Raw genomic sequence first — 14,769 nt, 5'->3', positions numbered from 1 at the left:
GAATTAAAGTACAATATATTTTATTAAAATTGCAAAGAACCAACAGGAAAATAAATGTGTGCTTGAACTAGCAGCATGAGCATACTTGTAGTAAATTAATAATATAACAACGACAGGTGTTCTGACGATTCATGCTACCCATTGAGATGTGCTACTTACTGGTTATGCACATGTGCAGACTCATTTTTCTTCTGCTTACCACGCCCATAAATCTATGCATCCTTGCTGTGGAGACTTGTAGGAAACTTTGACAGGTCAAAGATGAATATTTGATGATAATTTTTACTTTTCACACCCGATTTAAAAATAAAAACAGTACATTATACTGTACTCTTAACTTCGAATTTTATTATAATTTTATTTCATATAATAATATAATTTTTACTTGTTATATCAAATGTGATAATTGCTAGTTCATTTAAAATATCAAAATATGCCCCCCATACACTTACCCTGATTAAAATGAAATAACAATGTCATAATATTGTGAGATTTATACCATTATGGAAACAATAGAGAATGAATCAACATTATCTGTGATCGATTCGCGTTTGGGTGGCATTTTTCGACAAGGCAGCAGAAATCGTCTGAACACCGATACAGCCCAGAGCCATAGAGAGACACGGCTCTGGTACAGCCGAGTGTTTTTCCTCCTCTGGGTGGAAACGTGTCATATGGCTTCTCATATTTGTCGTGTTGCCGAAATATTTTAGTTTTATTCTACAAAGCTTACAACTAGTGTGGCTCTTGTCCAGCTCCTTTCCCCCTTCAACTTCATAGAAGCCAAAATATTTCCACACGTCGTCAGCTTTTAACGAGGAGGGTGTTTGGATTTCGCGCTCAGCCATCGCGTCTCTGTTATGTGTACACGCCACAGACAGACGGTCTTGGCACTGCACTTCCGCGCTTCAGAGTTCCGTCTTTTGCGTTCCGTCAATATTACGTCATTATAAATAGGCTACATATCTAAAAAAAAATAATTTTTTTTTTATTTGAAAATCGATTTTTGACATTTGTGAATCGATTCAGAATCGTCCACGTCCGTATCGCGATGCATCTAAGAATCGATTTTTTCCCCCACCCCTAGTTTTCAGTGATAGATATTTCAACCCCACGGTGTCTAGTGGTTAAAATGGAAAAGCTTTCAGGGCCTCGAGGACCAATGAAAGATTCCACATGGGAACCGACGGGGGGCGCGGCGGATTCATCCTTCTAGCTCCTCTAAGGAAGCGGATGGCCAACTCGTGTCTTCCCAATGACTGGCCGTGCGTCGATTCTGCGAACGCTGCCACGGCCGCCACGTATACATTGAGCGTGGATGGGGACCTTCCCTTATCCAACAGCTCTTGTAGGAAGGTGAGCAGATGCGCCACCCCGCATGTCCGCGGGTCCAGACCTCTGTCGGTGCACCATCCAGAGAAAACCGACCATTTAGACGCGTAGAGCCTTCTCGTGGAAGGGGCTCTAGACTGCGTGATCGTGTTCATCACTCCTTCTGGCAGGGCAACGAGTACCCGTTGATCAACCATGCATGCAGAGACCAGCGCTCTGGATTGGGATGCCAGATCGTGCCGCGAGCCTGAGAGAGGAGATCTGCCCTCACCGGATTCGGCCACGGAGCTGTATGTGACAGCCCTGCTAGTTCCGGGAACCAAATCTGATTCTCCCAACGCGGGGCTATGAGGAGCACCGAGTGGCGCATTTCCCTCTTGATCACCTGTGGCAACAGAGAGACCGGAGGGAAAGCATATAGCGGGAGGCTGGGCCAAACCTGGGCCAGCGCGTCCTCGTCCTTCGAACAGACCGTCGGGCATTGAGCGTTGTCTTTTGACGCAAATAGGTCGACTTCCGCTCTGCCGAATAGGCGCCACAGTTTCTGGACCGTTTGGGGTGCAGGGACCATTCCCCTGGGGGAGCATTGTCCCTGGACAGTTTGTCTGGGCCGTCGTTCAAATGGCCAGGCACATGCGCCGCCCTCAGCGAGCGCAGGTGCATCTGAGACCAAATAAGGAGGCGTTCCGTCAGATTGAAGAGATTTCTGGATCTGACACCGCCCTGACGGTTTACATAGGATACCACAGACATGTTGTCCGAGCGGAAAAGAACATGCTGGTCCTGTATGAACGGGAGGAAGCACTTCAGCGCGTTCTCGCCCGCTATCATTTCCAGACAGTTTATGTGAAAACCCTTCTCCTGGTCTGACCACTGGCCAAAGGCCGGGCTGCCCTCGAACAGTGCGCCCCAACCCAAGTTGGACGCGTCTGTCGAGATGACTTTACGATAAGAGATGGTTCCCATCATTACTCCCTGCTGGTACCAGTCGGCCACTAACCAGGGCTGCAGAGCTGCTATGCAGGCCTGAGTCACTCTGATTTTCTGGCCGCCAGACACCCGGCGGGACACGCGAGCATTCAACCAGCGTTGGAGCGGGCGCATGCACAGTAGGCCCAGCTGGAGCACCGCTGCAGCTGATGCCATACAGCCCAACATCCTTTGCAATGTCTTCAAAGGGAGAAAGCTGCCCTTCTGGAAAGATGCGGCTAGGTGGTGAACACGGCGTGCGCGCTGTGTCGATAAACGAGCAGTCATGGTCACCGAGTCCAGTGCTATTCCTAAAAAGGAAATTGACTGGCTGGGCAGTAATGAGATCTTGGTCCAGTTGACCGTGAGACCCAAGCTTTCCAGATGACTGAGAAGCACTGTTCTGTGAGATAGCAGTTCTGTCTCTGACTGTGCCAATATCAGCCAATCGTCCAGATAGTTCATTATTCGCAGCCCCTGACTTCTCAGGGGGGCGAGCGCCGCGTCCATGCACTTTGTAAATGTACAGGGTGCCAGGGACAGGCCGAACGGCAGGAACGTTGTAATGATATACCTGACCGTCGAAGGCGAATCTCAAAAATTGCTTGTGACGGGGTACTATCTGAATCTGAAAATAGGCATCCTTCAGATCTAGAGAAATAAACCAGTCCCTCGGGCGAACGTGCGCGAGGATTTTCCTGGTCGTAAGCATTTTGAACGGTCTTTTCGCAAGCACTTAGTTCAAATGTCTCAGATCTAGGATAGGTCTGAAGGCTCCGTCCTTCTTTGGTACGAGAAAATATCGGCTGTAAAAGCCTGACTCGCTCAGAGAAGGCGGTACCTTTTCTATAGCCCCTTTACACAGCAGCTTTGCTATTTCTGCGTGAAGTAGGTGTGCTACTTCCGCATTCACTATCGTCGCGGTCCGGGCTTGAAAGCGCGGGGGACGGCGAATTAATTTAAGTGTATAGCCCTGCTTTATTGTGCTCAACACCCATTCTGAAATCCCTGGGATAGTTTCCCACGCAGCTATGTGAGCCGCTAGGGGGCGAATGGCCTCCGGGTTCAGACCGCCGCCATTTGCGGGCTTGTGAAACTGAACCGGAGCCGAAAGCGCGGTGCGCGCGCTCTCGGTTCTGGGTAATGGCTGCTCGCTGAAAAGCCGAAACCGGCTGATTTATGTGAGATGTCCCAATCATAAGGGATGGGGAACAGTCTTTTGTCATTTTTTTGACGCGCGAGCAGCGCTCCGGGCGGTAAAGCTTCCTGTATGCGTGAGCGCGGGCACGAGACTTACAAGTGTATTTGATGCCCCGATCATAATGGATGGGGAGCGTTTTATTAATGCCCTGCGTTTTGTGATAACACTTAAACACGCGGGCGGAGCCCGGGGGGAGGTTAGTGTTAGCAAGCGTGAACGCACTCAGGCGGGCACGAGACTTACATTCATAACCTGCTTTCTTTTGTGAAACTGACCCGGAGCCGAAAGCGCGGCGCGCGCGCTCTCGGTTCTGGGCAATGGCTGCTCGCTGTAAACCGAGACTGGCTGATTTATATGAGATGTCCCAATCATAAGGGATGGGGAAAATTCTTTTTTTTTTTTTTTTTTCACTTTTTGACGCGCGAGCAGCGCTCCGGGCTGAAAAGCTTCCTGTAAGCGTGAGCGCGTGTGCGCGGGCACGAGACTTACAAGTGTATTTGACGCCCCGATCATAATGGATGGGGAGCGTTTTATTAATGCCCTGCGTTTTGTGATAACACTTAAAACGCGCGGGCGGAGCCCGGGGGGAGGTTTGTGTTAGCAAGCTTGAACGCACTCTGACGGGCACGAGACTTACATCCATAACCTGCTTTCTTTTGTGAAACTGACCCGGAGCCGAAAGTGCGGCGCGCGCGCTCTCGGTTCTGGGCAATGGCTGCTCGCTGAAAGCCGAGACCGGCTGATTTATGTGAGATGTCCCAATCATAAGGGATGGGGAACATTCTTTTTTTCCACTCTTTGACGCGCGAGCAGCGCTCCGGGCGGAAAAGCTTCCTGTAAGCGTGAGCGCGGGCACTAGACTTACAAGTGTATTTGACGCCCCGATCATAATGGATGGGGAGCGTTTTATTAATGCCTTGCGTTTTGTGATAACACTTAAACGCGCGGGCGGAGCCCGGGGGGAGGTTTGTGTTAGCAAGCGTGAACGCACTCTGGCGGGCACGAGACTTACATTCATAACCTGCTTTCTTGATCGTGTAACAGAGCGGGCAGATAGTGGGCACAGACTTGTGGACACATTTCTCACATTCAACACTCGAGCGGCTTTTCTGCGCTTCATGAGAGTGTGCTCTGCGAGGTTCGGAGTGCTTATGTGTAGTGGTGAACACTGGGGCGTGGGCACTTTCATTACACTTACAACACCGACGGCATGAGCCGGACCAGACATTAAATACTCTTTTTGAGATTTTTCTGGGTCGCCGTGAAAACGGCGTTTGTGTGCAGGCGAGAGGGTCAACAAACCGGCTCGTTGGCTGCTAATTGAACCACTGCAGTAGCCTGTTTGAAGGGGACTGACAGGGAATAAACTTAAACACGCACGTCTTTTCGGAGGCGATGTGTCTGTTAGTAAGTTAAGCGTGAGCGGGCACATAACTTACATTCTTAATCTGACATTATACTCACTTGAGATTTCTCTGGGTCGCCGCGAGAACGGCGGATGTGTGCAGGCGAGCGGGTTGCATTACCGGCTCGTTGGCTGCCAAATACACCACTGCAGTAGCCTTATCTAAGGGGACTGACATGGCGAGACATTTCGACGGCGGCGCGGAAGCCCGTCCGGGTCATGCAGAGAGCTCTGCATGACGCGCGAACGGGGACGCGAGGGCGGGGTAGCTCTCTTGTAACGTAAAGAGAGCTAGCCGCGTGCTCGGTGGTCGAGCAGAACTGGAACAGTGTTTGTACGAGGGCGCGCGCACGAGTAGTGGGCACGGGACCTACATGTAACACAGATGATGCCCGTCCGGTTAATGCAGAGAGCTCGAGAGGGCTCTGCATGACGCGCGAACGGGGACACGAGGGCGGGGTAGCTCTCTTGTAACGTAAAGAGAGCTATCCGCGTGCTCGTACGTGTCCCTCGGCCTCATTCTCAGATGCGACGGCAGTGAGGCTCATGAGTGGCAGCTGCGCGTCGGTGAGGAGAGGCGGGGGGTGTTGAAGGCTTCGAGTCGAGCCCGCAGGGTCGACAGCGGAAGCGCTTCACAGCCGGAAGTGCGAGGCGTCTTAAAAAAGACACTCGCTGCTCTTTTAGAATAGGTTTTAGAATAGGTTTTAGCAAGGTAAAGGATACGTCGCCGGATAGCGTAGCTCGCACGGATGGCTGAAGGTGGCGAAGACGGCCGGCTTCCTCAGCGCTCTCCTAAGCTGGCTGTCCGCTGTTCGACGGCGGCGGTGGCTTCTCTCAGATCCAGCGATGCGAAGAGCTCGCTGAAGAGACGAAAATCAGGGAAGTCAGCCTACAGCCCCTAGTGTTATACGCTAAGCCACGCCCATTCTGGCGGGCTGTGACGCTATGAGGGCGCGGGCGCCCTTCATTGGGCGTGACGTCACGCCGGGCTCACTGGTAGGCTGCAGCAGTTGCCCGCAGGGCAGCCAATGAGCACGCGAGATGGCCTGCTCTAGGTCTGCTAGCTGCTGCACTGCGTTGACAACGAATACAAAATTAAGGATCATTTTTTGGCTTCAGTATCTCGAGAAGATGAATCTTTCCCGTAGCGTAAGCTAAACTTACGCAATACGAGAGAACCTCTCGTAAGAGAACGGGAGTTATCCCCAAAAGTTATTGGGGTAAATAAATAGCCTATTTGACAGCTTCATGCTCTATGACGAAATTGTTTAATTAAAAACCGATCCATAAGCATTATTTTGTTGTACATTATTCAACACGCCGTTTTAGTTTAGGCTATAGAGATATTAAAAACTAGAAACTACTATTTAGTTCCCTTAACCGCTTTTGAATTGGAACCGGTATCCCTCAATTGTGACCGCTGTGTTGCGTTCAGTCCAAGATGGCGAAGCTGCAGCTCTGCGCATGGGAGCGTTTGTTGCAATGGAACGTTCTATTGAGTTTCGCCTCTTGGTACTTCTATACTCTTTGACTCCATCCAATAAAAGTTTGGGCATAATTGCACTTATTTAAAACACATTTGCTTTAATGAGAGAAAAACAACACAAAAATTATACAAAGTCATAAATTGTTCATACTCCAGTATACTGCCATCATTTTTAAATAAATCCGAAACAAAAAAAATACCTCAATCATACCAATTGTAAAAAAAAAAAAAAAGTATTTGTTTCGGATCATTAAAATGTTTGAATTATTCCACAGAACTTCTTCGTGGGGAGAAAAGTTTTGCATGTAGCACAATTTCCAATCAAGTAAAACTTGTTGATGAAATTTAGAGTGAAAAATCAGTAATTTAGAAGGGGTGAAATTACATTTTAAAAGAAACTCTAAGCCACCTAATCTACGAAATATGGTATTGGGGATATAGTACCGAATTGAGTCATTACTACAAAGACATTTTTTTTAACCAACTAATTGTAAAAGAGCTGATTAATTCCTTAAAATTTAAAACTTCCAGTCCACCCTCAGAACAGACAAAACAGATTGCCTAACTTTGTGAGATCTGTTCATCCAAATAAACTTAAATAACATTTATTCAATATCATCACAATTGTCACTAACAAATAAGGATAGAGAGGGATAAACCCAACAGACAAACCCTCTGCTTTGGATATAAGAACTAGATTGACCGGTCTTGTTGTATCAAACAATTAAAGATTGTTCTATTTTTTTTTATTATTTTAGATAAAAAATTAAGTTGTTGGCGGAGCAATCTATCTTTAGTAAGGAAAATCCCCAGGTACTTGATACAGTCTTTTACAGGTATATGGTGTATCTATGGTTGTTGAGTATCATAAAGACAAAAAAGTTTGCACTTTGATCAATTTAAATATAAACCTGGGGCTTCAGAGAAAGATTTCATAATTGTGATACTCAAAGGAATTTGACTGGGGTCTTTAAGAAATATAGTATTATCATCAGCCAGTTGAGATATTTTAAATTCTTTTCCAAATATAGAGATACCTTTTAAACTGGGATTTTGTTAAATATTAATTAATGACAATTCAACAGCTAGAAGAAAAAAAAAAGGGCAACCTTGGCGCACTCCTCTATCACAATTAAAGCGTTTAGTAGTTTGAAAGCCAACCAAAACTGAGAAATTAATTTTATGTAAAGCATGTTGATAAAAGTAAATCCAAAAGTCTATTTTTCATAAATCCATGTTGTATTTTGCCAATTAGGCTATACCATTAAGGCCTGATTTTAAACAAACTCCAAATTTTAAAGCAAGTGATTTATAATCAACATTTAACAGCGATATTGGTCTCCAGTTCTCAGTTAAAATCTTTATCGGTTTTGGGAATCAGAGTAATAAGACCTTGCTTCATTGTGGAAGTCATCTCTCCTTTTCTAATACATTCTTTAAACAAACTAGGTTGCATTAAGACGTCCCAAAAATGTAAATACAATTCAACGGATAGACCTGGAGATTTTCCTTGCTTCATATATTTTAGTGCTTCCTCAATTTCAACAATAGAGATATCAGAATAAAATCCTCATTAATACCTGAAACCTTACCGTGAATACTCAAAAGAAAATCATCAAATTTTCTTGAGAAAACTGAGCAGTATACAACTTTTTGTAAAAGGAGTATACAAAGGTTGTGATCATTCCTGGATCTGTACATAAAACACCATTAATAGAATAGACTGAACTGGAATAAACAGTGCTGCATGGATGACATATTTTTGTAGGCCAAAACCCAGAAATGAGTTAGCATTTTAGCACTACCGGTTTCATCATTCTTGGTTAAATGCCTGAAAAAAAGTCTGTGGATAACACAAGCTCAATATATTTTCACGTTTTATTCTACAACATGAAATACAGAATTAAATACCCCCTTGTGATTATTATTATTATTATTTTTTAATAATATTATTTTTTTAGAGCTTTTACTTGTCTTAAAAGGCAGGTTGCTAACAAGGGGCAAAGGGGGAGTACAGAGATTGTCGGGCCATTCAATGTCATCATGCCGAACAGGTAAACTTATCTACTCACTAGCCCACTTTCACAGCCTTTTTTTTTGTGCAATAATTCAATGCCAATTGAAAAAAACTATTGGGTTTTTGTCAAGGGAACCAGGGTGATGCTAACTTCTGGGTGGGCCTAGAAACATATGTCACCACTGCAGACTTTGGTTGCAAGCATCCTGAATTGAAGACAAAATTGTACTTTGAAACATTGTTATCTGGGTCTCTGTATTTTTTTATTTTTTTAACTTTAATCTTAATCAATGCGATACCTAACTATAAACTGACGATTATTTTTTCTAGATACCATTTTAAATATTCTAAAAAAGGATCTTTCATTCTACATCAGTTTTTTCCCCTCCATGTTGCCTTTTATCTAGAGGGTGTTTTCCACTCCATTACTATTCGACAGGAGTGATACTCAAGCTGTTTTACTGTGGCAGACATCAGCAGAAGTTACCATCAGGTATTTGTACAGTTGAACAGGCCGTTGTAAAACAAGCAGTTTTGAAGCAGTGCCTAATTTGGTATAGATGCATTTAAACTATTATCTATAGTCTCTCCCACAAAACTAACCAGCTGCAGCAGGTGTCACTGGTCACAACACAGAAAACCATAATGCCATGTACATACAAGGATTTATTAGCTTCTTATCACTTTTTTGTTCCTTTTTAGTCCTTTATAGCTTTATGTGTGTGAAAGCTAATATCATTCTAACAGCATTATCATATTGGATAGTTTTATTTCACTGAGAGGTAATATTTTACAGTTCTGAATGGCACCACTAAAATATATGGCAATTTAATGTTCATACAGTGTAATTGTAGATCCATTAAAACATGGAAAATGTTACAGACATAATTAAAAAGTAATTTAAAGCAGTTGTTTCCCCTGATGTTTCATTAGGTTCTTAGTCTCTTGTTGTTTTTTTTGCTGTGAGGTATTGTGCTGGCCTGCTTGTGGCTGCTGTCATTTGAAGCATGAACCAGGCCATTTGCATCACTGGGTTCCTTGGGACCAAAAGGCAAAGAACAGAAGATCTTGGTTGTTTGATTCCTTTTTGATTCTACGTTAAGTAGTTTATAAAAAAACTACCAGCAGGTAAACTGCAAGTTTACCTTTCTCTTACTGTGTCCATTCTCAGAGATTACTGCTTCATGCATGTGAAGGCCCAAAGCCCTTTCTATGTCTAAAACAAAAGAATAAAGCACAAATTACCATGAGGCGTGTGAACCAAAATTCATTAATCCAGGTTTTGTGTTACTAAAAGTACCTGTCAGAATTTGGTCAATCTTCTCCACGGCAAGTTCAGCATCACCTCTAGTAAAGCACATAGGAGGCTTGAACTTCAGAACGTTGCGGTCTGGGCCATCAGCACTGAGCAGAATCCGCTGCTCTTTTAGTCTTAAAAAATAAAAACAATATATGTATATATATATATAAAAAATGTTTTTTGAAGGTTCATTCTTATTCAACCCCTTTCTGTGCAGTTCTATATTTATATTATTTAATTATATTTGAAAGGTAGGGTAGGCAATGTTTCTCATAAATAGTTATTGTTATAATGGTTGAAACTCCCCCCCATTCGGTCGGAATGCAATGATACGATGCCCTACCTGCCTGTCGACCTTTGTATTTCCATACGCAAACATCACACGTCATCAGCGCGTTCCATGAGGCTATGCAGAGTTGTAGACAGATAGTCACTGAGCGCCACAAACGAACAGCAGCCATCTTTTACTGTTTCTCCTGAACCAAAACAACGAGCTTATGCTACCTTCATGCCATGTCCTAACTACTGTAATGAAGAGATGGCGACCAGTGACATTCTACTCGGAACTGTTCATGGCCTCAGACTCGGAATGATGCGTTTCTATGGCAACACTACCAATGGAGAAATGAATGCAGTGGCCAGGTGGTACAAGCCAGAGCTCTCTAAGTTTTTTTACGTTCATTATTATTAAGTTATGTTGTTTGAGACGTGGTAATTTAACGCTGTCTCTCGTAACGCTTTACAGAATCTGCTCTGGCTGTGCGTGATCATGTGTTTTGAAGGAGGTGTGGCTTTAAAGGGAGAGTGGGATCATATGCTTCCAAAGCTAGCTTGCTAGCCTCTCTAAAATTGCCTACCCTACCTTTAATGTGCCAAGTTATGTGGCTAGGCTATGTTATGCTCATAAACCTATTAAACTTTCAAAAATTCCTCTTTTAAATTCATGACTCATTCTCACCTGTAAATAACATCCTGAGCTTCAGCTGTGGCAGGTGTTCTCTTATCCTGGTTTCTTACCAGCTCCAACCCAACAAACAGGCCACGGCCCCTAAAAAAACAAAATGTTGGACCTGCAACTTTAAACTTCCTGGCAATGTGTGTTCCAGACAAACTTCCGTCAGCACTATTACAAGTGTACCACCTTCACAAACAGCCCCAGGGAAATGATTTACACAAGACTTGCAACATAAAGAGGCCATGTAACTTCAATAATCTTATGTAAACATAGTCAAGGTTCCACCGTGGCACATTATTACTCGTACATTTATTCACACTGCAGAGTTTGTTGGTATTAAAGAAATTATGCGATTATGGATCTGATCATGTTCAATCAATTACTGATTTTATAATTTTTAGAAGTTAGGAGGGAGTTAACCAACCTCACGTCACCCACTAGGGGGTGTCTTTTCTTCAGATCATCCAAAAGCTGAGTCAGGTAACCTCCGACATGCAGGGCATTGCCTTGGAGATCTTCCTTCTCGATTACATCTAGCACCGCCAATCCAATAGCACATGATACTGGGTTACCAGCAAACTAGAGGACACCAAGACGAACATTTTTCAGTCTTTTGCTCTTTGTGCTTCATAAGAATTTTTGCTCTAGGCCCTATATCTGTTGTTCATACATCTGGGGCCTCGTTTATAAAATGTGGCGTATAAATTTTACAATCATTTCTCAAATGTGCGTAAGCCTCTCTTCCGTATGTGAAATTTGTACATCGCAAATTATCTTGAAATTGTGTGGATATTTCATATCTCCTCCTTGTAAACGCCGCCTAATTAATAACATTAACATATAAAAGAGCACCAGTCAACGTTCAAATAATTTACTTGAGAATGTCGAGCAGCAAGAATTGCTTAGATTTCCAAATACCTGCAGTAGCCTATTCCGGAAAAGTGCATACGTCTGCTTATACCCTGACACAGCCTTCAAAGACCGTTTTTATAAACATGAACGGTGGTGTGGATTTTAGCATACAGTCAAAGTCAAACACAAGTCAAATCTGTACGTACGCATAATATAAATGAGGGCCCTGTGAACAACGTAAATCGTTTTATTTTCAAATGTTTTTTCAGTCTTAATCTGTATTATTTCATCCCTGCCATTGTCAAAATATGTCTTCTTTTTGTCCTCACTGTGTTGAAGTACTCCATTCCAGATGACATGAAGCTTTCAGCAACCTCTCTAGTGGTAATCACACACGACATTGGATGACCATTTCCAATAGGTTTGCCCATTGTAACAATATCTGGTACAAAATCTTCTCCCTGTAGCTGGAAGGCCCAAAAGTGGGTGCCCACCCTGCCAAAGCCCACCTGGACCTCATCAGCAATGAAAATGCCTCCTGCATTTCTCACATGCCTGTGTTAAAGCAAGAGTTGTGGAACACACAAATTGTAAAGTGTATGCATGCATATTTATATTCAGAAACAAGTATTTCATATGATACATGCATTATAAGACACATGCACACTTGGATACAAAGGGATTCATAAATGGGCACAACATAAAACAGTATCATTTTATTAGCCCAAAATTTTAAGACTATATTCTGTAATATTTTTGGTAATTAAAAACAAAAATAAAACACTGCACCAGTCAAAATTTAAATTGATGTAAAATGTAGGTATTAAAACCTAAAATTAAACAAGCAAATTTAAAACGTGCTGAATTTACAGACACAACTGGCAGAACCTTTAAGTAAGCTTAGAAAAGAGGAATGCAAATAGCACTATATTAGCCTATACCCTATAGATTAAATGTGTCGCTTATTGGGTGAAGCAGAAGAACTACAATCATGTAATTAAAATGCTTCATTCAGAGCCAGTTAAGCACTTGATAGGACATACTGTGCCACTTTCTGGAAGTAGCCCACCGGAGGAACGACCTGCCCTCCGCAACTCTGCAGTGACTCAGCGATAAAAGCAGCAATCTACACAGGAAAAGATCACATGAGTTCCTTGTACCCTAGTAGAAATACATCCTACTGATGAAAGCAAACTTTTTAAAAGCTGCTTGAGATGACTTTAACAGCCACTGCCATGATCAGAGCTGAAGAAAGCACAGAAAATACACAAAGAAACTCAGGGGGAAAACGGGCACATACGAGGACTTCATGCCATTTTGACTCAGTTGCCATGATGTTTGGGCAATTCATTCACTGATCCTCACAGATTCACGTCAGTTCTCACTTCAGAAATGGGACTGTGTAATGACCCCTTATTTTCCTGCAACAGAGGGTTTATGGGGATTTTTGAAGATGCACATGCATTTCTTCAAATCATTGAGCCTTTAGGCATCGAGGAGGCAAGAATAATTCCCGTCTTTGCTCAACCTGGAGAGAAGGAAAACAGCAACAGGTGGAGAGCAGAGGGAATATGGGGAGGGAAAAGGAAAGGATAAGGAGGAAATCAGTCATTGATGGAGAATTTAAAAGATCACAGGAAATCACTGACTGGAAAGATCATGTCAATGAATTTAAGGCAAGACACTAAAAGCAAAGCAAAAAAAAAAAAAAAATTCATTCAGTGGTCAATTTTGAGATTTTTGGCTATTTGGCTTTTCATAACGTGTCGTTTCAGACTAGTGGAAAGGAAACATTCAAAATACACATGCAAGTATTACACTGTAATACATCACAAGTGGCTGTAAGAAAATTGCTTACAATAATAATACTGACACCTTAAAATAAAGTGTAACCGTATTGAATTTGTTGCTATTATTGCGTGCATTTTACAGTACATATCTTAAAAGGCCGTTCCTCAAAATGAGTTGTTTCTCATGCACTGAGCACGAAATCTCTACTTCAAAACTATTTACATGTAACAAACTTTACAGTTTTGTTCCTATCTATATTCGGAAGGTTTTTACAGAGGAGTTTGCTCATATATTATTCGCCTGGCTTTATACAACATTGTATTGTATTTTATACAACATTGTATAAGGCCTAATTTGCATATTTAAACAACATTTCGGAAGACAAATAAACAAATTTTGCAATACTTAATGTGATCAGATAATTGGGGAGGTATGGTGGTATATAAGAGTTATCTTTTTTTAAAAATCAGGGTCTTGCCTTAAGACAGAGAGATGTCAATTGACTATATTTCTAAAGTAATCCACACAATTATCACTGCAAACCATAAATTGTAATTTTAAAAAGTAATGTATGCAGTAATAGAATAAAGTTTAAAGGTCCAGTCAGTGAATAATGCTGATTTCTGTGGATGTTAAATAACTTTGATGGACATTCACTCACCTTATGTCCCTTTTCATGGGCCTGTTCGATTACGTCTTTGACGTTTTCAGCATAGGCAGTGGCAGGGTCTGGGTGGTCCTCACGGTATTTGCCTCTATAAATGTCTGGACTGAGAGCCTAGGAATTATCACATTTATTCATAGTAAGTCAAAGTTTACAGTGCAAAAATATCTCTTCACTGGGCTGGCTATTTTAAATACAAGTTTTTATGTAAGTTATTTATTTATTATTATTGGTATAATTTAAAATTATTTTAATTTGGTATAATTTATAAATTTAATTGCAAAAAAAAAAGAAAAGGTCCTGTGCCAATTTTTATATTAAATGTATTTCATGGGTGCGTAGATCAGTTTACATGACATGAAACACAAAAGGAAGAATCCCCACACCAGGTAAATTAAAGGTGGGGTACAGTCATGGTCAGAATGAATGGCACCCCTGGTAAATATGATCAAAACTGGCTGTAAAAAATAAATCTGCATCGTTTATCCTTTTGCTCTTTAAAAAATGTAACCTTTCATTGAAGTAAAAGAATTGAAAGTGGGGGGGAAATCACATTATGAAATAAATGTTTTTCTCCAAAACACGTTAGCCACAATTATTGGTACCCCTAGAATTTTTTTAGAGTAAAATATCTATGAAGTATATTCCCATTAATGTTTACCTTTTTTTTAGCACACCAGGGTGACTAGGAACATGAAACTGTCTAGCTATGACTTCTTGTTTCACAGGAGTTTAAATATGAGGAAACACAAAGGCCAAATTCCCTTATTCATCCATCACAATGAGTAAAACCAAAG

The 14,769-nt window shown here is 42.3% G+C and overlaps 1 protein-coding gene across 1 annotated transcript in view; it reads right to left on the bottom strand.

The window, feature by feature from the left end:
• Positions 1-8,651: 8,651 nt before the first annotated feature.
• Positions 8,652-14,769, bottom strand: part of etnppl (ethanolamine-phosphate phospho-lyase) — a 30,072-nt gene continuing 23,954 nt past the window's right edge. The window contains exons 6-13 of the mRNA XM_077229672.1: positions 13,970-14,086; positions 12,561-12,643; positions 11,847-12,072; positions 11,090-11,244; positions 10,669-10,758; positions 9,711-9,841; positions 9,556-9,626; positions 8,652-9,447 (exon numbers count right to left, since the gene is read on the bottom strand). Coding sequence (XP_077085787.1) covers positions 9,340-9,447; positions 9,556-9,626; positions 9,711-9,841; positions 10,669-10,758; positions 11,090-11,244; positions 11,847-12,072; positions 12,561-12,643; positions 13,970-14,086 — 981 coding nt within the window. The 3' untranslated portion in view covers positions 8,652-9,339. The remainder of the gene's footprint in view (positions 9,448-9,555; positions 9,627-9,710; positions 9,842-10,668; positions 10,759-11,089; positions 11,245-11,846; positions 12,073-12,560; positions 12,644-13,969; positions 14,087-14,769) is intronic.

Source organism: Siphateles boraxobius, unplaced genomic scaffold, assembly GCF_051911475.1.
Source record: "Siphateles boraxobius isolate OS27281-9 unplaced genomic scaffold, OSU_SipBor_1 130, whole genome shotgun sequence".
Taxonomy (NCBI): Eukaryota; Metazoa; Chordata; class Actinopteri; order Cypriniformes; family Leuciscidae; genus Siphateles; species Siphateles boraxobius.
This window is presented reverse-complemented; position numbering and strand designations above follow the sequence as displayed.